The sequence below is a fragment of the Meles meles genome, chromosome X (genome assembly GCF_922984935.1).
Source record: "Meles meles chromosome X, mMelMel3.1 paternal haplotype, whole genome shotgun sequence".
Classification (NCBI taxonomy): domain Eukaryota; kingdom Metazoa; phylum Chordata; class Mammalia; order Carnivora; family Mustelidae; genus Meles; species Meles meles.
In genome coordinates this window covers 867,277-893,838 of record NC_060087.1, presented here as the reverse complement: position 1 = coordinate 893,838, position 26,562 = coordinate 867,277, and the positions used below count along the sequence as shown (strand labels likewise).

At 59.7% G+C, this 26,562-nt stretch overlaps 1 protein-coding gene and 1 long non-coding RNA gene across 2 annotated transcripts; one reads left to right on the top strand and one right to left on the bottom strand.

Moving 5' to 3' along the window:
• The first annotated feature begins 1,042 nt into the window (after positions 1 to 1,042).
• LOC123934859 (probable bifunctional dTTP/UTP pyrophosphatase/methyltransferase protein) lies at positions 1,043 to 22,707 on the top strand. The gene is made up of 13 exons (XM_045995002.1): positions 1,043 to 1,232; positions 3,417 to 3,548; positions 4,975 to 5,022; positions 5,160 to 5,224; positions 5,910 to 5,971; positions 6,928 to 7,036; positions 7,995 to 8,391; positions 10,686 to 10,848; positions 13,059 to 13,234; positions 15,229 to 15,346; positions 16,217 to 16,360; positions 17,221 to 17,343; positions 21,089 to 22,707. The coding sequence occupies exons 1-13, from the start codon at positions 1,140 to 1,142 to the stop codon at positions 21,307 to 21,309; spliced, it is 1,851 nt and encodes a 616-aa protein (XP_045850958.1). The 5' UTR covers positions 1,043 to 1,139; the 3' UTR covers positions 21,310 to 22,707.
• Positions 22,708 to 23,399: 692 nt separating this feature from the next.
• LOC123934861 lies at positions 23,400 to 25,908 on the bottom strand. The gene is made up of 3 exons (XR_006816837.1): positions 25,399 to 25,908; positions 24,697 to 24,828; positions 23,400 to 23,486 (listed from the first exon to the last, which is right to left on the bottom strand). It is a non-coding gene; the product is annotated as an uncharacterized LOC123934861 (long non-coding RNA).
• Positions 25,909 to 26,562: the final 654 nt, after the last annotated feature.

The following is a 26,562-nucleotide window of genomic DNA, read 5'->3' as shown; positions in this document are numbered from 1 at the left end:
GCAACGTCTGGAGAGACCTGGGGTGCTCACGACACGAAGGCAAGCCACTGCCATCTAGCGGCGGAAACTGGGCATGCCGCTGGACACCCGGGAGCGCGCAGGTCGCCGGGACAGAAACCAATCATCCCGCCCCCCAAATGTCAGTAGTGCCGAGGCTGAGAAGCCCCCCACAGTTCGCAGGACAGAGCCTCCCTCTGTCTCTCTCCCTATCTACTACCTGTTTACCTGTACGCGGCAGGGCTGTCGACCAGGGGCCATTCTGCAACGCTCCCCGCCCCGGGACCCCCATCTCTGCCCACCGCCTCTCGGGGAACAGCTGTCTCTCAGGGACCCTCACCTCCACGCCCCACTGTGCTCTCGGGGACCCCATGTCCGCACCCTCCGCCCTGTCCCGGGGATCCCCATCTCCGCACCCTCCTTGGTGCCCTGGGGACCCCCATCTCCGCACCCCCTCCACCGCCTCCCGGAGTCACCCCCATCTCCGCACCCCGTGCCGCGCTCTCAGGGACCCTCACCTCCATGCCCCACTGTGCTCTCGGGGACCCCATGTCCTCACCCTCCGCCCTGTCCCGGGGATCCCCATCTCCGCACCCTCCGCGGTGCCCTGGGGACCCCCATCTCCGCACCCGCTCCACCGCCTCCCGGAGACACCCCCATCTCCGCACCCCGTGCCGCGCTCTCAGGGACCCTCACCTCCATGCCCCACTGTGCCCTGGGGGACCCCCATCTCCGCACCCTCCACCGCCTCCCGGAGACACCCCATCTCTGCGCCCGCCCCCCACTGCCCCCAAGGGGTGCCGGGACATCGGGTTCCCGGAGATTGTCCGCAACGACCTCCCCCCCAGCCCCTTGGCGGGCGCAGCTGGTTGTGGGGCGCGGGCCAAGGGGACGCGCAGCCTGGGGTCCGGACCCGGAAGGCAGGGGCGGGGCTTCGGCGGGCGGGGCGGGGAATGGGCGGGGCGTCGAGCGGGCCGGGGCCGCGTTGGGGGCGGGGCCGCCCTGCGTCCGGGGCGAGGCCGCGCTGGGTCGGGGGCGGGGCCGCGCTGGGTCGGGAGCGCGCTGCGCGGGCGGCGGGATCCGGCTGCGGGTCGGGCTGCAGGTCGGGCTGCGGGCCGGGTGCGCGGCGGGGTCGGGGCGCCATGGTGCTGAGCCCGGTCATCGGGAAGCTGCTGCACAAGCGCGTGGTGCTGGCCAGCGCCTCCCCGCGCCGCCGGGAGATCCTCAGCCACGCGGTGAGCGAGCGGCCTGGGCCGGGCCTGGGGCTGGGTGTGCGGCGGGGCTGGGGGCCGGGAGTCTGCTGCCTCCGGGTCTGCGGACCTGCGGGACTGGAGCCGTGCGGAGGAGGGGGGTGGGGGGCCTGGGGCCAGGCGCCTACTGACCAGGGCACCTGGGGGGCCTGGAGCCTGAGGGCCTGGCGATCTGGGACACCTGGGGCCTGGGCGGGGAGGTCTGGTGACCTGGGGCTCTGCTCACTGGGGACCTGGTGATCAAGGGGGTCTGTAGCTGGAGATCTAGTGATCCCGGGACCTGGTGATCTGGGGACCTAGTGATCTGGGGGCCTGGAGCTGGGGACCTGGTGATCCTGGGACCTGGGGACCTGGGGGTCTGGAGCTGGGGATCTGGTGATCCAGGGACCCGGCGATCCGGGGGCCTGGGGTTTCGGGGGTCTGGAGCTGGGGATCTGGTGATCCCCGGGGGGCGCGTCTGGAGCTGGGATCTGGTGGTGATATGGGGACCTGGTGATCCAGGGGGCCTGGAGCTGGGGACCTGGTGATCGGGGGACTGGGGGATCCGGGGGTCTGGAGCTGGGATCTGGTGATCTGGGGCTCTAGTCACTGAGGAACTGGGCCCCGGGACTCTGGTGATCTGGGGGAGTGGGGCACCTGGTGATTGGAGCTCTGGTGACTGGGGCTTTTGGTTCTGCTCTGGAGGCATGGGAGGGGGTTTGGGAAGCCAGAGACCTATTGACCTGGGGACCGGGGGCTTGGGGCAGGGGTCTGGATACCTGCGAGGTGGGGAGGTCGGGGGCAACTGTGGGGGGAGGGATGGAAGGGGGGAGGTCTTGGTAACTGGGGGATCGAGTGATTGGGAGCCTGGTGCCTGGGGGCCTGTTCCCAGGGGCTTGGGGACCAGGAGCCTAGTGAAAGGAAGGGACTGGTGCCAGGGGGTCTGGTGTCCAGGCTCATGGTGACCAGGGACCTGGTGACCCAGGCTGGTGGTCTGGTCACCGGTCCCTGGGGCCAAGGGCCCTGGTAACCCAGGAGGGCCTGGTGCTGGGGGCTTCCTGACCAGACCAGCTGGGCTAGTGCCAGGGGCCCTGGTGACCCTGGGATCCAGTGACTGGGGTCTAGTGACCTGTGGCTCAGGCCAGGAGCTGGGGGCTGCAGCCTGGGGAAAGCGGGACTCTGTGTGACGGGGAGCGGGACTGTGACGGGGAGCAGGGCCCCGCAGACGGGTGTCTTTGTCAGAGCTGTGGAGTACTGATCGTGGGTCCCAGGACTGACGGTAGTGACAGTCTGCATAGTCTGGGAACAGAGTCTTCAGGCCAGGTTGAGCGGCCAAGGACCTATTAGGAACAGAGTCTTCCTGCCAGCCTGAGTGGCCAAGGACCTATTGGCCAGGGGGGTGGGGGCTGCCGGGCCAAGGCCATGTCTGTGCCTGACCTGGGTCCATCCTGGAGCTGGTAGTGGGGGAGGGACAGAGCCCGAGTGGAGGGGACGTGGTCTCCATGGGGACACCCTGTCTGGGGGGCAAGGGTTCTGGAGACAGGAGGAGCGGTTGAAGTAGGTACAGAACAGAAGGCGGCTCACAAGGCGATCCAGGGAAAACAGGGAGTAGGAAGTCGAGGACCAAGGGGGGGCCCTCAGAGAGGTGCGGGGAGGGATGACGGGAGCCTCACTCAGGGGAGCTCTGTCGGGAGGGCACGGCCCAGGGGGCGGGGGAGTTTGACCCTCTGCGTTCGAGGCCCACGTTCCTGTCCCCACAAACTCCGGGTGTCACTGCAGGACCAGCTCCCCACGGGTGATGGCCTTGTCTGTCTGCACGTGTTTGGGGACTGCGGTCAGTCCTCTGTGGCATTTTGTGCAGGTGGATGTTTTCAGCTGTTTGTCCACCGTGGGGATGAAATACCGGCCTCGGACACTCTGGGAGCCCTTTGACCCCACAGAACCTCACAACCCAGTGCCCGAACCAAACCTTCCTGCTGGCTTCTGTGTACTGATGTCTTCCCGGCAGGTCCGCTGGGCCCCAGCCAGCCCCCGCGCCTCCCCAGCCAGCTGGGAGCTGGTGCTAGTCAGCATTTGGCATCTTCCCGGCACGTGGCAAAGGCCACCTCTACTGTAAGTCAGGCGCCCTGCTGCTCTGCGTCCTTGGGTTCTTCCTGCCAACCCTCAAGACTCCGATCTCCCCTTTTCCAGGGTCTCCGGTTCGAGGTGGTTCCTTCCAGGTTCAAAGAGAAGCTTGACAAAGCGTCCTTCCCCACGCCTTATGCCTACGCCACCGAAACAGCCAAGCAGAAGGCCCTGGAGGTGGCCAGAAGGATGCACCAGGCAAGGGGCCCCTGCTCCTGCATCTTGACAGAATTCTCTTGCTGGGAGGGCGGTCTCGGGGTCTCCGTGGACATGCCGTCAATAAATGCCATTTACTGGATCGTATGCAGTTACGGTAGCTCATCTACCAATGAGTATTCCAATGTAACGTGCTCTTACAATTAATGTAACAGTATCTTTGATATAACGAGGTTCATATCCGTCTGTTACTCTGTACCGTGCTGTTGGGATTAACAGAGTGGTATCATTTACCGTAAAAATTTAACATAGCTTGGGGCGCCTGGGTGGCTCAGTGGGTTGAGCCTCTGCTTTCGGCTCAGGTCATGATCCCAGGGTCCTGGGATCGAGGCCCGCATCGGGCTCTCTGCTCAGCGGGGAGCCTGCTTCCCCCTCTCTCTCTCTGCCTGCCTCTCTGTCTACTTGTGATCTCTTTGTCAAATAAATAGATAAAATCTATAAAAAAAAATAACGTAGCTCATCTATTATATGGGCTACTATGTAAAATACTATTACAATTAACATAATAATATCGTTTATAATAAAGAATGAATATAGATTTCCTACTACTTTGTATTACTATATAAGGAATCTTGTGGGTAACGTAACAGCATCCCTCAAAATAAATTAACAGACCTGAACTATTCTTATGTGTTACTATGTAATACACTGTTGCGATGAGTGTAAGAGCATCACTCCCGGTACAGAATTAACGGACCTAAGCTGTTATTATACAAAACTATATGATACATTGTTGCAGTGACTGTGATGTTATTATTTAGGATACAAAATTAACAGACCTGAACTATCGCTGTTACTATATGCTATTACAACGATAACAACAGTATCACTTACGACAAAGAACGAACGTACCTTAGCTATTACTGTACGTTACTATATGATACGCTGTTCGTGACAAAAACAGCATCATTTAGGATACAGAACTAATGTACATTGTTATTGCTAAGTGTTATGATAATATCCTGTTGCAATTAACGTCACATAAACACACGGTACTGAATGCTATAAGAAGTATTGATATAAATAAGCAAGTGTTGATCAATCGATTTTCGACAGTGGAAAAGTTAGTATTTACGTACAAGCTGAGTTCAAGGTTCCATACAGGTCCCCGATGAGCGTGTTCAGCCCCAAGCCTGAATTTTCTACTGGGATTTGTTTTATTGTCCAGTGTATTGTCCAAGTTTCAACTTAACGTTGAGCGGGCCAGAAAACACCGGCTTTGTCCTTAATTCGGGATAGCTTGGGGAGGATTTGGGGTCACGCTCGTGTCCTTGCTGGGGACACTGAGGACACCCACATCTCAGTTTCTGAAGTGAGAGTGGCCTCGTGCCCACCCGTCACTGCACTAGGGTATTTGTGGAAGACGCCGGGGACGCCGTTTCTAAAGCTGGGTTGGGATTTCTTGCAGAAGGACCTTCGGGCCCCCGACGTCGTCATCGGAGCGGATACCATTGTGGTGAGTCCCCCCCTCGGGGCTCCCCGTTCTGGCCTCCAGTTTGGTTCGTGTGTGCTTGGTGACCGAAGTCGCGGTGCGGACAGTGAGATCCAGCTGAGATCTGGATGAGAGTGGATCCCTTCCTGGTTCTCTTGCAGACCATCGGGGGGCTGATTCTGGAGAAGCCGGTGGACAAGCAGGACGCATATAGGATGCTTTCCAGGTGGGTGCAGACGGTCGTCCCCCTGGGAACAGCACTGAGGCAGGTCTGGGGCAGGGCCCCTACGTGGGGCAGGTCAGGGCCTGGCACGGGGTTGGGGCTTAGGGTGGACAGGATAATGCCTGGGTGGGGTCAGGTCCCTGGGTTAGGGTCCTGGGCAGGCTCTGTGCCTGGGGTGGGAATAATGTCCACAGTGGGGTCAGGTCCCCAGGTTAGGGTCCCAGGCAGGGTCTGCACCTGGGGTGGGGATAATGTCCAGGGTGGGGTCAGGTCCCCAGTCTAGGGCCCTGGGCAGGGTCTGCTCCTGGGGCAGAGTTCAGGTTCAGTGGGGTCCGTGCCTGAGGAGGGGTCTCTGCACAGCGTCCCTGGCCACCCTCCTGGCTGTCCGTGTGTCCTGGTCTCTTGCTCTACTTCGGAGTGGTGGTCTCCGCATGCCACCTCCGTGTGCTCGGCTCTCACACGAGCTCAGGCAACAGGCAGATGGGCGGTCAGTCTCCCTCCAGGCCGGGCATGCTCAGCCCCAACCTCAGGGCGTCTCAGCCCCGGGGCCGTACCGTGCGCAGTGCACGGGTGTCTCAGTTTGCTGCGGGACAGCAGATGGACGGGGGCTGAGAGCAGGGTGGCAGAAATGTGCCGCAGAGCACGGCTCTGGCGAGGGGGACACGGTCGTGCCGATTGCGTCTTGCAGGTTGAACGGGAAAGAGCACAGCGTGTTCACGGGCGTCGCCATCGTCCAATGTTGCACCACAGGTACAGCACCTCCCCAGGCCCTGCGCCACTGCGGGCCGAGCGGGGGTCCCTGCAGACCCGTGCCCTCCCTCCTGCCTGCGGAAGTCGGGGCTGCACAGAGGCCTCGGAGCACCTGACAGAGATGGGCTCGCCCGCCCGGTGTGACCCACGCAGGTGCTTCCCTCCAGACCCTCCACTCCGGAAGGCAGGGGGCCGGTTCACGCTGGCCACCCTGAAATCACAGCTGGACAAAGAAGTTCTTTTTTAAAAAGGACTGAAACCCCAAGGATTGTCTGCAAAAGCTGCTTTGCATAATGTGCCCGGCGGGCCATACGGGGGCTTTCCAGCCCCACAGCCAAGACCTCTGGGCCAGCCCCGAAGTTCTATTTCTTTTTTTTTTTTAAAGATTGTATTTATTTGACAGAGAGATGCATTGAGGGAGGGAACACAAGCAGGGGGAGTGGGAGAGGGAGAAGCAGGCTTCCTCTGAGCAGGGAGCCGGATGGAGGGCTCTATCCCAGGACCCTGGGATCAGCTGAGCTGAAGGCTGACGCTTAATGACTGAGCTCCCAGGCGACACCCCACTCCCACCCGGAGGTTCTAGTTCTGCAGGAAAACCCAAGCCCCCAAGCCCCCCCCCTTCAGCTTGCAACGTTGTTCATTCCCCAAAACCCAGGTCTGGGTCTGCAGGTTGCAACTTTTTATCCCCCAAACTCCCTTGTCCGCCCCCCCCCCCCCCCACTGCTCCGGGTCTTGGATTGCAACTTTGTATCCCCCAAACCCCACCCCTGCAGGTTGCAACTTTTTATTCCTGTCTGGTTTTGCTTGCTTGAGTTTGCAACTCCCTTTTTCCTGCCTGAAGCCTCCTCCCGCCCCTGATTAAGAACTCAGAGCCGGGACAGATGTCCCCCAGGTGCCCAGAGCCCAGCGGTGGGGCCCTGAGGCTGCGCACCCTGACCGGCAGCCCTGTGTTGCAGACACCCGGCTGGACATGGAGGTGTCCGAGTTCCACGAGGAGACCACGGTGAAGTTCTCCGAGCTGTCGGAGGAGCTCCTGTGGGAATACATCAACAGCGGGGAGCCCATGTGAGTCCCTCAGACGAGGATACTTATTCCCATGCGTGGGCGGGCCACCCTCATAACAGGATCCCTCCAAACGCCCCACCTCCTGCCACCGTCACCTTGGAGGCTGGGTCTCAATATATGAATTTGGGGTGCGGGGGACACAGACGTCTGGTGCGTGGTCATCGTGTTACTGTCTCGGTTATAACGGGGGCTGGGCTCAGGCAGGCACAGCAGGGACCTGGGTGATGCGCTTGCTGGAGGAACAGCGGGGGTCAGGGGCTGTAGGCAGGGCCTGTGTCAGGATCTCAACTCTCCTGGGCTGGGACAGTGAGTGCGAATCACCCCAAGTGTGAGAAGCAGTCTTGGGCTGCGGTCCGGCAAGCAGGTGAGTACACGGCCGAGCTCACCTGCTCCCGGTTCCATTCCCCCATGGAACGGGGCCGGGTGGGGGACAGGTGCATGAGTACAGATGAGAGGGGACGGTCCCAGTGCTGAGGACGCCCCGAACCGACTCCTCCTGCCATTTTAGGGACCGGGTTCAGGGGAAGCAGACAATGGAGGTAGAATGTGCTAGATGCCAAAGTCTGGGTCCAGGAAAGGGCCTTTGAAGTGCCCTCTTCTGTCCCGATGGAGGTCTCGGCAGAAGCTGCTGGACCAGACATGCAGACATGCCCAAGAGCATGGCCTGGGTCGGGCGTCCTCACTGTACTACCCCTGAGACTACTGCCCCAGGCCTGGTGTGGGAGGCGGTGTCCCCAAGGGACCATCTGGGACACTGTGTCATCGCCCAGGATGGGACTAGACTCGTCCCTGAAGCAGCCCGGGGTGGTCGCTGGGCTCCTGCCCGCCATCCCATCTGATCAGGTGGAGTGAAGCCATCCCCCAGCCACCCGACTTTTGACCCTTGAGACTTTGATTTCTCCTACAACCGCCCCCTCCTCTCCCTGCCGCCCGTCCTGCTTCCTTCCTCCCCGCTCAGGGACAAGGCCGGCGGCTACGGGATCCAGGCGCTGGGCGGCATGCTGGTGGAGCACGTGCGCGGGGACTTCCTCAACGTCGTGGGCTTCCCCCTGAACCGCTTCTGCAAGAAGCTGATGGAGCTGTACTACCCACCCCGCCGCGAGCACCTGCAGCGCGTCAAGCACGACTCCATCCCCCCCGTCGACACCTTCGAGAACCTGAGCGACGTGGAAGGGAGCAGCTCAGACCCCGCTCAGGGCGGTGACGGTGGAGGCCACGGACGGGCAGAGGCAGACGGTGACAGGAGACAGGCTCCGGCTGGCCCGCAGGGAACAGACTCTAACGGTGCAGGGGAGAGCCCGCCCCCGTTCCCAGCGGGCCTTCTAGAACTCATAGACGGCTTTAAAGCATCAAAGGTACCTGTCTGAGTGTCCTGCGGCAGCCGTAACAAATGACTGCGGGTTTAAATGACAAATGACTGCAGACTGCGGGTTTAAAACCCCAGAGTTTCATCCTGTCTCAACTCTGAAGACCAGATCTAAGATCCAGATGGGGCAGGGATGTGGAGATCCAGGCGGGGCAGGGATCCTGAGATTCAGGCGGGGCAGGGATGCGGAGATCCAGGCGGGGCAGGGTTGTACTCCTTCCTGAACCTCTTGGAGAGGGTCCTTCCTGCCTCTTCCAGCTTCTGAGGCTCCAGGCATCCCCAGGCTGGTGGCCGTGTCCCTCCCATCTGTGCCTCTGTCCTCACGTGGCTTCTCCTCTGTATCTGTGTCTCATCTTCTGTCTCTTACAAGGACACCTGTCATTGGATTCAGGGCCACCCTGATCCAGAATGAGCTCCTCCCAGATCCTTCCTTTCATCACCTCTACGAAGACCCTATTTCCAAATAAGATCTCCCTTTTCAGGTTCCAGGGGTCAGGACTTTGGCATATCTTTTTGTCAAGTGTCCCCAGCTGATTTCCTGCCTTCCTGAAATGGCTTGGCAGAGAGTGACTTTGGGGGTCACAGAGGCTGTGACCTGATTTGCTGGGGCTCACACCCTGATGTGTGAGACTTGTGCTCAGGGCTGTGGTGGCCGAGTCCGGTGCCCAGCTGGGCGAGGTGTGTGTGGCTATTTAAAGGTGAGCAGCGGTCTCATGACCCCAGCACAGGGCACACAGGGCATCGCTGACCAGCCTCTCCCCAGCCCAGGACGACGAGGCCAGAATGCTGACCGTGCAGCAGCCTTGGGGTGCCAGCATGCCCCTGGCCGGGTGGACTCTAGCACCAGGTCACCAGCTGCCTAGAGGGACCTGTGACGTCTTTGTACTGTGGCTTTGGGATCCCAGACAGCTGTCCCAGCCAGAGGGTGTCCCAGGCAGTGAGAGAACCTGCAGGCCACTGGGTGCTCGCTGGAGCCAGCTGGTGCCTGTGGCTGTGGCCTCCCCAGTCCTTCCTGCGAGGTCATAGACACTTCCCAGAAACACCCGGGTACCCACGCCACACTGGACGGCATCTGAGGCAGAAGCCCACCGGGTAGTCTCCCGCCACCTCCGTCAGGGACAGGGCTGGCTTGGCCATCACTGCCCTCCATCATCCATGTCCACGCGGCTGTTACATCTCTCCAGCCTTCTGCTGTCCCACTCGGCCGACCTTCCAGCCCTCTGAGCAGTTCTGGGCTTCAGAAGAGCTGGGACGCGGCCCTCCCCGTGCCTGGGCTCTGCAGGGACCACGTCAGTGGCTCTGGGGGTGCTGGGTGGGAGACTGGAGACCACCCCTTCCCACGCTCCGGCCCTGGCCACTTCCCTGGCCTTGTCCGGGGCAGAAGCTCTCCTGATTAGGAGAGGTGGTTGTTCTGTGTTGTACATCAAAATGTCAAGTTTCTCTGCAAAATGATAGTTAAGTGATAGTGCACTGGACCATCACCTGATGGACGTATTCGTGGTCCCAGCATCTCCCTCTTCCTGTCAGTCTACCTACTTATCTACCGTTCATCAAACTATCGTCTGTTATCTATGTATCTATGTACCTGTGATCAAAGATCAATTATCTGCCTGTCTGTCGTCGATCTAGCCGATCTAGTATCTGTCCACCTAGCCACCTCTGTATCTGTCTGCCCGCTTACTACATCGCTGTCTTTCACAAAGATCTCCCAGTGGTCAGGTGAGCCGACCAAGCCGAGGGGCAGGAGGGAGCCTGGGAGCGCGTCACCTCGGCAGGTCCATTACAGTTAGTTCTAGAAGCAGCTCCGAGTTGCGCCCTTGGGAACGTGCATCAGTCGTCACTGATGGTTTTGGCATCACAAGGTGAGGGCAGTGTGAGCGAAGGTTATCGCTGTCACCGGAGGGCATCTGTTCTGAGCTTTGTAGAGACTCTGCACCTGAGGACAGCCCTTTGCCTCCAAATACGGTCACATCCTGAGGTCCTGGGAGTTAGGGCTTCAGCATACAGATCGTGGGGGGAAACACCATTCAGCCTGAAGCCACAACACACTGTTCTTTTTCTCCCATGGCACTGTTTTTCTGCTTGGTATTCACTGATGTGCTTTTGCCTTGTGCAAACCTGGCATCAGCTGGCGCCTAAATCCACTGTTCTCTGGAGGAGGAGTTTCTGTTGGCAATTTAAATACATTTCACAGCTTTGACCTCCATGTTTTGGGTCTACAGGAGTCAAAAGTCCTTGACAAGTCACGGAGTAAGTCTAACTGTAGTTGTTTCTAACGGATAGGCCCTGTTCGTGGCTTGCAAGCTGAATGTGTTTGATGTGCTAAAAGATGACGCCCCACTGAAGGCCGTGGATATTGCAGGCAAAATCGATGCCTCTGTGTGTGGAACTGAACGGCTCCTGGATGTCTGTGTGGCCCTGGGATTGCTGGAGAAGACAGACAGAGGTAAGAGGACATCCAAGGTGTCTTGCTGAGAATCTTTGCAGGTGGAAGTAAGTCACCGAGTGAAGGTGGTTTCTAGGTCAAGACAGGGAGGACGAGACCATCAGAATATGGCTTTTCCCCACATTCTGGGTGAGAAGCAGAGGTTGAAAGAAAGGAGACATGAGTGTGCGTGGGTGTGTGCGTGTGTGTGTTAGGAGAGTGACTTCTCTATGGGCTCTGCTCTCAAATGACCTGTATCAGTAAGCGTTCACCAGAGAAACAAAACCAGTGGTATATATATGTGTGTGCAAAACATAGATACGTGTTTGTTTTTACTTATCTAGACAAATGAGACGAATGGGTGAGTACACCTAGACAGATAATAGCTTGATAATAGAGATAAAACATATCTAGGTAAATAACAGGAGATTTTGATGGATAGACTGATGGATGGATGGATGGATGGAAGGACAGATGGCAAGAAGGAAGGATGGTTGGATGGATGGACAGAAGGCAGGAAAGAAGGAGGGAAGGTGGCATGGAAGAAAGGGTGGATAAATGGATAGGTAGGGAAGTAGATGGATGAATGCATGGGTGGGTAGATGAATGGCTGGATGCATGGAAGGAAGGAAGGGCAGATGGATAGGTAGACAGGTGCATGGATGGGTTAATGGATAGTAGGTAAGTAGGTAGATGGATGAATGGAAGGAGGAATGGATGGATAGGTCAGAAGATGGATGGATGCATGGATGGATGGGTGGATAGGTAGGAAGGTGGATGGATGGGTGGATAGGTAGGTAGATGGATGGGTGGATAGACAGTTGGGTAGATGGACAGGAGAATGGATGTGTGAATGGATAGGTAGGTAGATGGATGGGCGGTTGGGTGGATGGACAGTAGGTAAGTAGGTAGATGGATGAGTGGAAGGAGGGATAGATGGATAGGTCAGAAGATGGATGGATGCATGGATAGATGGATAGGTAGGAGGATGGACGGGTGGACAGATGGACATGTGGGTGACAGTGTTTGCTGAAATGAACCGGACTGTCGAGCATGGCCTCAGAGCAGACGATCCTCCGGATGGTCTCTGTGGAAACCTTGGGAGTGATGGTGGGGGGAGGCGGGGTCGAGGGCCCCGGGCAGGAGAGGCAGCTTCCCTTCCGTGATGAGGAGGAAAGCGGGGTACTGGCAAAGGCCCCAGAACCTGCCCTTTGTACAAAAGTCATACAGATGTGTGAGTACGATTTGGAGCATTGAAAGCAGAACTTTCTCCTCACCCAGATCATTGGAATGATCTTCTCCTCTGTCCAAAATAACGATTGAACTTTGAGAAAGTTCTGGGTGTCCAAACTTCTGATCACCAGGACCTTCTTCCCACATGTTTTCACCGATGCCTTGCAGGGTTCTGCAGGTGAACCCCGTGAACCCACATGAACACAGGGGACACTGCTGCTCTTCCAAAGGCCTCAGAAGAACAACACTGAGGTGTTAAAATCGATTCAGTGCTGTTCTTTATTTCTGATGATTTCGGCCAGTGCGACCTTCCACGGAGAGATAGGGTCTCCCCCACCAACACCTGTATCCCGTCTCCCATTCTCCAGATTCAGGTGTCCCGAACGGGCTCCTGCGGGCCAGGTCTTACAGACAGCCCGGCTGGGCATGAAGAGGGTGGAGACAGGAAGAGCATCACCAGCAGTCCAGGCTCTCCAGAGAATCAGAACCGGTGGTCTGTAGATATGCAGATGTATAGCAAGGAAATGGCTCCTCCAGCTGTGCTAGTGGGGTGGTTGAAAATCAGTACACAGTGGCCCTGAAGTCTTGAGGCAGAATTCCTTCCTCCTCAGCAAAACGTCATCCCTGGCCTGGACACCTTCAACTGATTAGATGCGGCCCACCTGCGTTGCCCAAGTTCGTCTGTACTTATAGACGTCAAAACACTCCACAGCAGCGTCCCTCCTGGCATCACACCTAAGAACTGGGGACCGTGGCCCAGCCAAGTGACCATCCTAGAGGGTTTGGGGACATCACCCCTGGGAATGTCCACCTGCTTGGTTAACACAGGCGTCCACCTGCATGCTGGGTCTGGGCTGTTTCCCCATGGAGCCGCTCCTGAGCGGGTGCCCTGTGCCCCAGTCAGGCAGGTGAGCTTTGTGCCCCCATGTCAAGACCCCCGCTGTGGGGTCCGTTGCGGCGTCCCCGCTAGGAGCCCCCACAATGCCTTGTCACGTCAGGTTACCGCAACACGGAGCTGGCGGACGTGCACCTGGCGTCGGACAGCGAGTATTCCCTGCACGGCTTGGTCATGCACAACAACGACCACTTTTGGAACCTCTTCACGGACCTGGAGCTCGCCGTGCGGGAGGGAGCCAGCGCGGCTTTTGGGAGGAAGCCGGAAGAGCCCATTCAGGTACCGTGACTCGGAACGTTAGTTGTCATATCGTGGGCGTATCTTCCAAAAGGACCGACGACGGGTGCAGAACCCTTGTCCTGCCAGTGGGTTAACAGGGACCTGTTAGAAAACCACAAACGTTGGCTTGCGGGACCTCAGGAGCCGTGCGGGGAGGCCGCGGCTGGCTGGGGTGGGCGGGGGCCGGGCAGGGAGATGGGGGCCAGGTGGTCCCGTGACCACCAGGGCCAGGCGGTGCCTGAGAAGAGACAATGCTTGTAGGACCGGACTTGGGCCTGCACGGAATTAACACACCATGTTTCCTTCTTGTGGTTAAATCGGAGGGACCCTGTCATTCGAGCTCATGGTCTGCAGAGCCTTCTACCGTGTCTCTCCCTTGTTCCCCTCTCCCCTTCCAGAATGCTTTGGGGGGCTTGGGGTGCAGCATTGGCTGAGGGTAGACACCTGTGGCACTGACCCGGGCTGTCTGCGGGATGCAGAACTGACCGTGAGAACACGGGACCTGTACCCAGCCTGGGCGACAGGGACGGAGACAGACAGTCTCGGGAGGGCGCAGACCGGGGGCTTACGGACAACAGACCTTTCCTTCTGGTACAGTACACAGTGGCCCTGAAGTCTTGAGGCAGAATTCCTTCTTGCTCAGCAAAACATCATCCCTGCTGGTGACACCTTCAACTGATTAGATGCGACCCACCCACGTTGCCCATGGTCGCCTGTACTTATAGATGTCAAAACACTTCACAGCAACGTCCCTCCTGGCGTTGAACCTAAGAACCGGGGAGGTAGCGTCCAAGGTCAAGGCGCCTGCGGAGTCATGGTCTCTTGGCTCATACTTGACTGTCTTCTCTCTGGGTCCTCACGGGGTGGCAGGGGCAGGGGTCTTGGCACCCTCATGACCCCATCTCTCCTGCTAGATGCCCGCCTCCAAACGCCATCCCCGTGGGGGTTAGGCTTTGACATGGCAAGGGGGGGGTAGTCAGACTTAGCAGAGAGACCCACAGTCAGGTGGAGACGGAGAAGCCACAGACGGGGCTCCCTGGGAACAGAGTGGGGCAGGGGTGAAGTCGGGAGGAAGGGAGGGACCCCTGTGAGGTGGGCTGGCTCGCGTGGGCTCCCTGTGGCCCCGTCTGTCCCTGTGGGATCGGAGACACGTCCTGCACCTCCCCACTGTGGCCCACCCGGCAGCGCTGGGGGCTCCAGGAGGCACCCTGCCCCCCCACAGGCCACCTTCCCCAACAGGGGGACCCCATCCTGCCTCCCGCCCTGCCGAGGCCCCGACCCCACGGGGACCCAACAGGGGAGCTGGGTGAGAGGCCGTGGTCTGACTTGTGCTCAGACAGTCAGCAGCACGGGGCCGGCTGCAGGGCCACTGGGGGACCCCACCCTGTACCCCTCCTGCTGTTGTCCACGGAGACCCTTTGTGGGGGTCTGGGGCCTCCAGGGTGACCGTCCCCGATGACTGACTTCAGATTTTGAGACGGGGGCATCTGTTAGGATGGGAAAGGGGGATTCCAGTACTGCCGGACCCCCAACCCACAGCCACAGCACTGGCTGGACAAGGCCCTGCCCCCACCAGACCCCCCCTCAGTCTGCTTCTGCCCCACCTAACCCCAACCTGCCCCACCTGCCCCACCAGCCCCTCCCCCACAGCTGTGCCTCCCAGGACCCTCCTGCCCCTCCCCTGCTGGCTCTGCACCACCCATCCCCTCCCAACACCCTCTGCTGTACCCAACCCCCTCCCTGCCCAGCTCTGCCCTGAAGGAACCCCCCACCCAGGCCTCACTGTGTCCCCCCAACCCCCTCCCGACCCAGCTCTGCCCCACTGGTCCCCCTTCCTGGCCCAGCTCCCCCACCAGACCCTTTCCCCGGTGCAGCTCTGCCCGAATGCTCCCCGCCTGAGCTCCCACCTGCAGAAACGCCTGGTAGCCCCCAGCCAGAGTGCAGGAGCTCCCCGGGCCCCCATGGCGGCTCTCCTCAACCCCGTTCTCTTCCAGAGCAAGCGCAAGAAGCTGCAGTTCATGACGGCCATGCACGGCCTCACCATGCTGGCGGCACGCCAGGTTGCCACCGCCTTCGACCTGTCCCGGTTCGCCTCCGCCTGTGACCTGGGAGGTGCGTAGCGCACCCCCTGCCTGTCCCCACCAGGAATCGGGGGCAGAGGACTCTGTGCATTTCTTGTGTGGAGTCATGCCCACCTCGTTTGCTATTAAGATGTCCAAGATGCATCTACCTCTTGAGGAAGCATCTGAGGCCTGAATCCGGCTATGGCGGGAGCTGGGGCTGGGGCTGGGGCAGAAGTTCCCAAGTGCTAGGAGGCTCTAGCGATGGGCAAGGACCCCCACAGAAGTTATAGGGCCCTTTCTGGTGGCTGCTGAATGGTGGGGAGAGGATCGCAGACCCCATCTGCCCCCATCCCATCAGGTCTAATTGTGCCTCATACACTTTCCACCCCATCCCAACCCACTCCCTAGCCCAGGGACAGCACCCGGGACGAGCAGATGCCTGCCTAAGGGGTCCAGTGGGATTGGGGTCCCAGGGGGAGCCCGGAGGTACCAGCTTTCATTTCCCTGTCAGCTGCATACCTTTCTTCCTGCTGGCCTAGAGTGTCTGCTGGGGCACCAGCCATCACATCTACCGTCTTGCACCAAAAAGGAGATAAGGTGCAGCCCCTTCCCGCCCCCCCACCCTGGCACAGCTGGGCTCTGCTCTCCCTCCATGAGTCCGTGCCCACCCCTGCTCATTGGTGCTGGACCAGCACCGGCTCTCGCACCAGCAAGTGAGGTCCTGACCTTGAGAGGGTGCGAGGCTTACGTGAGACCACACAGATCTCTGCCGACGGGCTGGCTTGCTTTCCCGGTGCTGACCTCAGTCTGTGTGCTCAGGCATCGTTTTGGTTTTACCAAGGTTGAATTTGGGAGACGGGCGAGGGTTTCATCAGCGCCGGTGGGTCGGGTCACAAAGTCTGTGTTTGCATTCCCGCAGGCTGCACAGGTGCCCTGGCCCGAGCGCTCACCCAGGAGTACCCGCGTCTGAAGGTGACCGTGTTTGACCTCCCGGAGGTCATCGAGCACATCCCGTGTTTTCAGCCCGAAGGACGGCGGTCGGACCGGATCAGCTTCATGCCAGGTAGATGCGTCTGGGTCTTTGCCGTGAGCCAGTGTTCGGCAGGTCTCATTTGTTTGTACAGAGGCGGGTGCGTGTCAGCGTGTGTGACCGTGTCTGGGTGTGCATGTGTGTGTGTGTGCGTGTGTGCTGTGTCTGTGTGCACGCAAATTCGTGTGTTGTCTCTGCATGTGTGTGTGGTCTGCGTGTGTGTGCACTCGTGTTTGTTGTGTGTGTCTGCATATACAAGCCTGTTGTCTGTCTGGATGCAAACGTGTGCCTGTGTATATGTCTCTGTTTGTGTGCCTGGGCGTGCATAGACCCATGCGTGTGTTGTCTGCGTGTCCGTGCAGTTGTGTATGTGTCTCTGCGCGGATCTCTGTATTGTCTGTGTGTGTGTGCGTATGGGTCTCTGTGTGTGCGCACCCATGTGCATCTCCAAATCCTGCAAACGGGAGCGTGAGTGGCAGTAGGATTGGAAGCCATCGCGGCGGGAGGGCAGGTGGGATGTGGAATGGCAGACGTGAGCACGTCCAGGTGTCTACAACCCACCAAAACCCCAAAAGCAAGTTCCACAAAAGCTGGAGCTGGAAGGCCTTGAGTTCGACGTGAGGGAGAACTCCCAGGAGGGGCAGCCATCGATGTGGGGGCAGCTGGAAATGAAACCGTTCCCGCCGCGGATCTTGGGAACACCCAGATCCAGGACAGACGAGCCCAGGGCTCCGGCCCTGTAGGTTGTGGGGTTCGGGACACAGTTCTCCCCCCACAAGCAGTCTCCTTTCTACTCCAGCAGCTCTGGGGAGCGGCACAACCCCCGTGTCCATCAGGGGCAGGACCCGGTCTGCCATCCCTGACGGGCTCCTGACATCTTGTTGTCACACCAGGTGACTTCTTCAAGGACGACCTCCCGGAGGCAGACCTGTACATCCTTTCCAGAATTCTGCACGAGTGGCCGGACGACAAAGTCTGCGAGTTGCTGAGCCGCGTCTCGGGCCGCTGTAAGCCGGGTGAGTCTGGGCCGCGACCGGGTCCTTCTTGCAAACGTAAACACCATTTCCACTGACAAAGAAACAAAGACGTGGATAGAGAACCATGTCCCTGGCGCCGTGCTTGATCCACAAGGGGGTGGAGGGAGGTTTGGGGACGTCTCCCTGGATCCCCTCGTCTGGGCCCCATAAAGCCAGTGACGGCATCTGTGGTCTGAGGTCCCAGAGTCTCCTGGATGCTCCCCGGCCGTGTCCCTCTGTGGATGCAGGCCGTGGCTTCTCTGATTGCTGTCCTGGGCGCTCCTTGTCCCCCTCACCATGTCCAACCACTCAGGGCCGTCATGGCCCATCAGGCCACAAACGGGGCCACGCCCAGCTCCCGGGTCCCCTTCCCAGGCCCTCGAGGTCCCCAGTCCCTCAAAGCACAGCCCTCCCTCCCTTGTCCTGTGCCTGATCCGCTTAGGGAAGAAAAACAATATAGGAACTCACGGGTCCTTCCGCTCCACGGCGGCCGGGAAACGCCCCACGTGTTTGAGCTCCTCTTTCGCACCCAAAGAAAGCAAAGGTGAAGTGCAACAAGGTATGTGTGGATAGATAGAGAGAGAGACGGCTTTGTTGCAAGGAATCAATTCATGTGATCGTGTAGCCTGGGACGTCCAACGCCTGCACGGTGGACCAGGCCGCCGGAGACCCGGGGACAGGCTCACGCTGAGGCTCAAGTCTGCACACAGTCGGGAGGCAGAATTCCCTCTTCCTGCAGGAGGAGAGTCTCTTTTCTTTCGAGACCGTCAACTGATTAGACAAGGCCCACCCACACGGTGCAGCACCCTGCTTCTGCGGACCGAACCGTGAATCTCATCCCCAAGAACCTTCACAGAAACCCCCGGAATGATGCTCAGCTAGCATTCTCGATGTCTCCCGTCCACCTTCTCCAGGGCGTCCCTCCACGTGCTGGCCGCTCTGGGTACCCCCCACGCCCATCCTCCAGAGCAGAGTCGGTGAAGCATGGAGGGTCTCCTAGGTCCACGCGGTGCCCCCACACCGCACAGGCGAGCAGGCATCCAGGCTCAGGTCCTGATCTCAGGGTCCTGGGATCGAGCCCCGCATCGGGCTCTCTGCTCAGCGGGGAGTCTGCTTCCTCCTCTCTCTCTGCCTGCCTCTCTGCCTACTTGTGATCTCTGTGTCCAATAAATAAATAAAATCTTTATAAAAAAGAAGAAAAAAAAAAGCAGTAGGGACGGTGAATTACCAGTTCACAGCTATAGACAGAAAGTCCCACCGGCCTTTGTGGACCCAAAACGCTGAGTCTCCCACCCCCTTACCTGCCGTTCCGAGGAGGCTCCTGGAGACGTTCTGGAGTGAAGTACACACAGACGCCCAGGAGCGGGACACGACGGTGCTCCCACCTCGGGACAACGCTGAGGGGCCCCAGGTGACGGTCCAGGCGGGGACGATGAGTGGGGAGAGGCCCGTGGGCCAGACTCGCAGAGACCCGGACACAGGTGAGGGACGTCACACGTCGGAGGGTTTGGAAACAGTATTGCTACGTGTTGACCACTCTCCCGGAACATCTGGGCCCGGGAGCATTTGGGGACATGTCAACAAGCGCCGCAGAGAAAATGAAGCAACTGCTTTTATTTATTTATTTTTTTAAAGATTTTTATTTATTCATTTGACAGACAGAGATCACAAGTAGGCAGAGAGGCAGGCAGAGAGAGGAAGGGAAGCAGGCTCCCCGCCGAGCAGAGAGCCCGATGCGGGGCTCGATCCCAGGACCCTGGGACCCTGGGATCATGACCTGAGCTGAAGGCAGAGGCTTTAACCCACTGAGCCACCCAGACGCCCCGAAGCAACTGCTTTTAAATGAGCCAAGTCCGGTGCCCAGAAAGGCGGCGTCATTTGGGCATCCTTGGTGGACCGTGCAGCTGGATGACTTGTGCAACCTGCCCGCCCTCGCCCCGCTCCGAGGTCGTGTCCACTTGGAACATGTGAACCGGATCTTGTTTGGAAACGGTCTTTGCAGAGTAACGAAAGGAAGGATCTGAGATGAGCTCATCCTGGGTCAGGGTGGTCCTGAATGCAATGACAGGGGTCCTTGTAAGAGACAAAAGAGGAGAGACAGATGCAGGGAGAAGACACGGGAAGATGGAGGCAGAGATGGGAAGGACGTGGCCACCACCCCTGGGATGCCTGGAGCTCCAGAAGCTGGAAGAGGCAGGAAGGACCCTTCCCCGGAGCCTTGGGAGGGAGCTTGGCCCTGCCCCGCCTGGATCTCCGCAGCCCTGCCCCGCCTGGGTCTGAGACTCTGGCTTCCAGAGCTTGAAGAGAATAAATAACCAGCCTGTGGTCATCTGTTGCCGCAGCCACAGGACACGCATGCTGTCCGGGAGAGGCAGGCATTCCCGCGGCCATCCCCATGTCACATGGACAGTCGGGCTGCTCTGCGTGGAGAGCGTGGCCCTGGGAGGACGGGTTTCCACCTGTCTCTTCCCTGCAGCGTTCCCAAGCCCTGGAACGGAGCCCAGCCCAGAGCGGATGTCCTCAAAGCTGCGAACGAAACAATCGTAAAAGTGTGGTGACTGACCGCTGGGCGAATGAATCTTCACCTGCCCGGGGAGACAGGCTAGACGGAGAGCTTACACTGTGCGGGGTTGGCTGCGGGCGCGGGGGGCATGCCTGGGTGCACCGAGGCTTCTCCCCCACCCCCTGGAAGGCCGCCATCCCGCCCGGTTGTTAGCTTGAACTTGGCCTTGAGAGAGACGACCTTACAACACAGGCCCTGGCAGCCGCTAGGAACCGGGAGTTCCCGTCCACCCCCAGAGCTGGGGGTTTGGTGGTTCGCAGCACCCGGGGCCGAGTGGGGGGTCCTGGGGGCCGCAGGACTGAGCGGAAAGTGCCCGGTTTAACCTGAGTCTTCTGGAGCCTTTAGCATTAGTCGCATGTGTGCGTTTCTCTGAGAAACACCAAGATTCATACGCTAGAGAAATGTTCCGATCCCGGTTCTGTTAGCCTGCGTTCGCTTGCATGCCTGGAGCCAGCAGGAGAAGACGCCGCAGAATTGTCCCGGCGGCGGCCACCGCTGGGCCCTTCCTCTCCCCTCTGCCCCTGGCCTGTGGATCTCAGCAGGAAGGACAATGACCACAAAAGGCAAACAGGAACCACTTCCTGCCGGGCTCCTGTGCGTCCCCAGGGAGCTGAGTTCCGGCAGCTTGGTTTCTCCGTCCTTCATGAACGCCGTTGCACGGAGAGACGCGGACAGACGTGTATGGGGCGCACACACACACACACACACACACACACACTTTGTTCTTGAAGTTCTCATGCTTTGTGCATCAATAATGCAATCGTTCCTGGGTCTGGCGGGGCTGGTCCTAGCCGTGTCCCAAAGCAGGTGCCCGTCCCGCTTGCTCATGGGATTTCCAGGGTGAACGCGTGCTCCCTGCTGGGACCACCGCACCCTGCACCCAGTGTTTCTGGCTTGTGTCCCCACACGGTGAACCCTCAGGGGAGCCCTGGGCTGCGTCTGGGTGCCCTGAGCCCCCGTCCAGCCTGGCCCGTGAGACCCCTCCCTATCTGTGTGTTCTCCCCTCCGTGTCTCTCTGTCTATGTCTGTCCCCCTGCGGTTCTGGTTCCCCAGGCCGGTGGGCAGTGTCCTCAGCCTCCCTGCAAGTCAACCCGAGCTCCCGTCCCGCTCGAGACTGGCCACCCCCGCAGGGCTCCCCGCTGAAATCTTGCGTGTGACTCTAGTTGACTGTGTCCTTTGCAGGCGGTGGCATCTTGGTGGCTGAGAAGGTCCTGGGGGACAAGCCAGCGGCGCGGGGCAGCCTGCCGGCGTCCTTGAACCTGCTGGTGCGGACCCAGGGGACGGAGCGCGGCCTTCCTGAGTACCGGGGGCTGCTGGAGCGCCACGGCTTCCGGGACGTGCGGCGCGCACACGCGGGGGACAGGCTGGACGTGATGCTGGGCACCAGAGCCTCGCCACCCTGAGGCCCCCGGCACGAGACGCTGCTCTCCCAGGAGGCCGACGGGCGTCCCCGTCCCCAGCGTCGGCCGGCAGGTACCACAGAACCGACAGCATCTCGCCAGCTGTGAACCGCACCGATGAAGGCAGCAAAATGCACCTGCTCCAAGCTCGTCTGTGGGTCCCGAGATGGGGCAGGCCGTGCCCGGAGGTGGGCAGCACCAGCCAGGTGCTCGCCCGAGGCCCTGTCCGCCCCAGGACCTGCCCACATGGCTGCCTCTGCAGCAGGTGTCAGCCTTGGGCTGCCGCGTCCTTCACGCCTGTTCTAAACATGTTCGTCCGTGTGACTCCCGGCCGCTCGGCACCGCGAGATGCCTGCCATGTGCCGGGTTCCTGGGGCGCCCCGTCCCCTACCCTCTCCCCCCGGATGCTGGGAGCAGGGCCGCGTCCTCCCCCCATGGCCTTGCCCAGCTCACGTCTTTAAGAAGCTGGTTACCCCCGCGGGCCGCCGTCGATCCGGGCAAGAGGACGGCGTCCATCCCGCATCCCCAGCCGACCGATTTCTCGCGCACGTCTCTCGTGTACGTTCCCTGAGTTACGCCGTTGTCTGAAAGAGGGCAGGTGCGTCTCTGTTCTCTCGCGTGGGGCACCAGCAAACGCGTACGACCCGCGAGCCGTCTGTCGGTTGACATCGCGGGATGATTCGAGAAACGGCCCGGCCGGTCAGACGGGGCCGTGTTCGGCGAGGCCAGCTTGGCGGCGTTCTCTGCCTGTGCTTGCCGGCCAACGGCCACCTTCCGGGGCGCCTGGCGGGCTCAGTCGGCCGAGCGCTCCGCTCTTGGTTTGGACTCAGCTCGCCACCTCAGGGTGGTGGGATGGAGCCTGGTGTCTGGCTCTGTGCTCAGCGGGGAGTCTGTTGGGATCCTGTCCCTCCCGTCCCCCCCATGCACCGGCGCTCTCTCTGTCGCTCCCAAATAAATCTTTTTAAGAAATGCTAACAACAGGGGCACCCAGGGGGCCCCGTCGGTGAAGCATCTGCCTTCAGCTCCGGTCATGATCCTGCGGTCCTGGGATCGGGTCCCGCGTCGGGCTCCCTGCCCCACACACCGTCTGCTTCTCCCTCAGTCCTGTACGGGCGCTGTCCGCCTCTCTCTGTGTCAAATAAGTGAATAAAGTCTTTTTTAAAAAAATGAATATTGAAACGTAAGAAGAGAAGAAATAAACCACTGTACAGCCGTCATAGAAAATCCATGCAGATCACTGCTCCCTGTAGAGGAAGCTGTTTTCTAGAACCGAGCGTTGTGTGCCTTTTCTGTGCAGTTCTGTAGGCTGTACTTACAGTGCAAATTCTACACATTGTGTATTTTCTGTGTACGGATCCGTTCCACGCAGACATAAATGCATACTTCTGGTTGAAGTCTGAATTTTTTTTTTTTTTCAGTCACACGGTGTGTGTCTCCGTAGGAGGCCGGACTGGGAGAAGGAAATGAGACGCTGATCTAAGGGGCTGTGCAGTGCTCCGGGGTGCCCGCGGCTGCCCTGTGCAAAGAACAAAGGTTAAAGGCTCAAGGCTCCTCTGTCCCCTGGCCCTGGGCTAGTGCTGGGCAGAGGTGCTCCTCCCCCTGGGTCGCATCCTCCACCCCACACAGTCCCCACACCCACTGGCCGGTGCTCACATCCGCCATGGACTAGCCCCAGCAGGGGGGAGCCGGGTGATACTGACATGGTCACCTTGGTCCACGCCGGTCACGTCCTTCCCCAGTTGGGAAAACAGGGCGTTTCCTGCAGGACCTTTTGTATTAGGTGGAAAGCTGAGGCCTCTGCAGTGGGTGTTCCCGTACACCTGTTCCCCGGCCGGCTGGGCTGGCCCGTGAGCTGCCTCAAGGACATGGGATTTGTTAGAATCCACTGTGCCTCTCACCACGGCCGGTGCCTGCCGGCGTCACTTGGAACACCCAAGCCCCCGTGGATCCCAGCTGCCCTGTACCGGCTGCACACAGGGACCCAGCCCCAGGACCCCAGGACGGGCTGACCCTGAGTTTGCACACCCACAACTGTGCCCTGAAACCCCGGACCCGCCCGAGGGAGACCCAGGGTGGAGAGCACCAGCCAGATACCATTAGAGAATCCCACAAAGGTTCTGTGGGTTCCTTATTCCCCTCGCTGGCGCGTTTCTGTCCGCAGGAACTTTTCGTAGCCAAACCTCAGAAAAATGAGAAACCGGGATTTCTGTACTATTAAGATCTGCCTTCTCATTTATTAGGAACCATGTTCAAGCTGTCTTTAGGGGAGTCTGAGAAAGAACGTAGACTATGCGTGCACACGCGGGTATATGTCTTTAAAGGGTTTTTACTCGGGGCGCCTGGGTGGCTCAGTTGTTACGTGTTGCTGGTCACGATTGGGATCGAGCCCCACATAGGGCTCCCTGCTCGCTGGGGAGCCTGCTTCTCCCTTTGCTCCTCCCCCTGCTTGTGCTCTCTGTCAAATAAGTATGGAAAATATTTTTAAAAATATATATATAGGGTCTTCACTGTTGAGGAACCAAGAGGGCTTCCCCGGTTGCGATTCCGTCCCTGACCAAAGCCCCCTCCCTGCTCCGGGGGATAGTCGTTCCCTGACACACACATGCTCTCCTCCAGCAGGTGTCTGCCCCGTCTGACCGCATCGCTAGATGAAATCTGTCCTCCAGACATTTGAGGGTGGGGATGGACAGGAAGCCGTCAAGAGGACACCCTACAAGACATCCCCCGGCTCCCTCCCGTGGTTCCCTCCCAAGGTCGCGTGTGGGAGTATCCTAACCATTCCTGGCCAGCCTCCCCAGCACTCACCAGACCCGGTGACTCAAAGGCAGGGCCTCGGGGAAGGCCCCCACCCCCGCCTGGGGACGGACTCACCCACCCAGTGGCTCACAACCGCACCCGGTGGCCCAGTTGCCTCACTGCACGGCCCTGTGCTCGGCCATTAGCTAAAATGCACAACTTTCAAAACGGATTCTTACAACCTCTTTTTCAGTTCACACCCCCATTGCTCAGAAACTGGGGGGATGCGTATTTCAGCACCTGCTGGCCAGGTAGCAGCTGACCTCCAGCGGCACCCAAGTCGCCGTCTCGTCTTAGGAACGTGGGATCCTTCTCATAGTCCCCGTGGGGACTGGAAACTTGACCCTTTGGAGGATCCCACCCACCTTTTTTCCTACCCCCCCCTCCCACCATCCCCTCTCAAGCATCCTCTCCCCATTTCCTGCCTCGGGGTGGGGGGCATCTGTCTAGACCATCCTTTCCTAGGTACACGGGGTTCTCGGTGTCTGGGTTGGAGAGAGCCTGCTGCCCTCTTGGTCAGCCCCTATGGAGCACAGGGGCCATGTCCCCCATCCCCTCAACACACACACACACCAAGGATGAACAGGTGGGTACCTCAGTCTAACCTCCAAGGAAAAACGTGTTCTTGACACAAGTGACTTCCTTCCTCCCTCCCTTTCTTCCTTCCTTTCAGAATCGTTCTCCAGGGCCCCTGGGGTGCCATGCTGACCGCTGCTGGGGTGGCCACTGGGAATTGAGAGCACAGGAAGGGGAGCAGACCACTCCCAGGTTAACCGTCCCCACCTACAGAAGGGGTCACTCTGCGGAAGCCCCTCGTTCCAAGTCCCAGGCATGGAGTCCCAGTCTGACCAGACCCCAACCAGCTTCATCCTGGATGAGGAGGTGGTTGGGCTCTGAGGTTCCCCCCCACACCCGGCCCGGGGCGATGATCATCATTTCCAGGGCCCCTTCCAGCCCAGACAGGCTGATCCAGTTCTCACCTGGGAGTGCCCAGATCTGGGCCTCTGAACGAGCTCGTCATCCCCACCCCACAGCCAGAGCAGCCCCCTCTCCTCTCCCTCAAAGTCCATGGCTGCTCCGGCCAGAGTGGAACCGGACCCTCCAGGGACCTTCTCCACTTCCCGTCCCAGTGAAGCTCAGGAATGTGCCAGAACCTCCAAGGCCCTCCCCACAACCCTCCTCATAAGCCCAGACTCTCTAAGCATTTAAGTGACTTTTCAGTGCCCCCCCCCCCATTCCCCCCTACAGCTGGATCGGCCTCTGTGCCCTGCCGGCCTCACGCGCCAGGAGCCTTACCTGCCTCTCCTGGAGGTCAGGTCAGGATGGAGGCAGGCATTTGCAAGGACACCGGGGACCGGCGAAATCACAGACTCGGGGTGCCCGGGGCTCTCCTGGATGCTTTGCCGGCATCCATCCGGCACAAGGGTTTTCTACCTACTGCTATGGACACAGGAAACCACACAGAAGTGCGGCAGGTGCAGAGGCAAAAAGGAAGGAAGAGGAGAAGAGACAGGGAGGGAGAAACACCAAGAAGCCTTGGCTGGGGACCGCACTTGAAGATGGTGTTCTGAGCCCCGGGTCCACACCGCTGCAAAATGCAGCTAATGACACACTTGCGACTCCTGTAGTTTGGTTACAACTCAGGATGCAGACCTCCAGGCTTGGTGAGTTTCATGAGTTCCGGGGGGGCATGGAGTGGGTGTGCACGTGTGTGCAAGTGCGCTTGTGCAAGGAGTGGGTGTGCACGTGTGTGTAAGTGCACGCGTGCAAGGAGTGGATGTGCACGTGTGTGCGAGTGCACGCGTGCAAGGACTGGGTGTGCACGTGTGTGCAAGTGCGCACGTGCAAGGAGTGGGTTTCCACCTGTGCGTGCAAGTGCACGCGTGTAAATGTGCACACGTGAGCATCTGGGTGAACACAGGCCCTGTGCGCTGAGGGCCCCCATGGATCACCAACCCATAATGGGTTGCGGGACCCCATGTCGGGGTGGGGTCCTCCAGCGGGGCCGACCAGACCTGGGATGATCTGAGTCTCTGGGCAGGGGGCGTGTCTCGAGATGTGTCAATTTGGAGGGAAGCGGGGTCAGGCTCCCATCGCTCTGGAGGTCTACGGGAAGGACTGGTCCGGGGGTCTTTGGGTGAGCGCGGGGGTGGGTGGTGACCTAACCTCGGGCGTCTTCAGGGCGAGCCCAAAGGTTGTGACCTGACCTCGAGGGTCAGCAGGAACAGCTAAAGGGTCGCGGCTGGGGACGGCAGGGGGTGGGGGAGATCGGGGCGAGCTCGGGAGTGGCGGTCGGGCGCGGGTCACCGCGATGCGCCAGGGACTGGGGTTTGGGGGGTCTTCGGGGCGGGGCCGACTTGAACTCAGGGTAGAGCAGGGGCAGCCGAGGGGTCACGGGACGAGGGGAGGGGCCTTCGGGGCGACCCGGGGGGTGGGGGTGTCAGCAGGAAGAGTCAAGTG

Bases quoted from the DNA above. Each gene is read 5' to 3' on its own strand.
- LOC123934859 (XM_045995002.1), top strand. From the start codon at position 1,140: ATGGTGCTGAGCCCGGTCATCGGGAAGCTGCTGCACAAGCGCGTGGTG. The intron at 13,235-15,228 runs GTACCGTGACTC...GTTCTCTTCCAG, and splicing joins AGCCGGAAGAGCCCATTCAG to AGCAAGCGCAAGAAGCTGCA. The intron at 17,344-21,088 runs GTGAGTCTGGGC...TGTCCTTTGCAG, and splicing joins CTCGGGCCGCTGTAAGCCGG to GCGGTGGCATCTTGGTGGCT.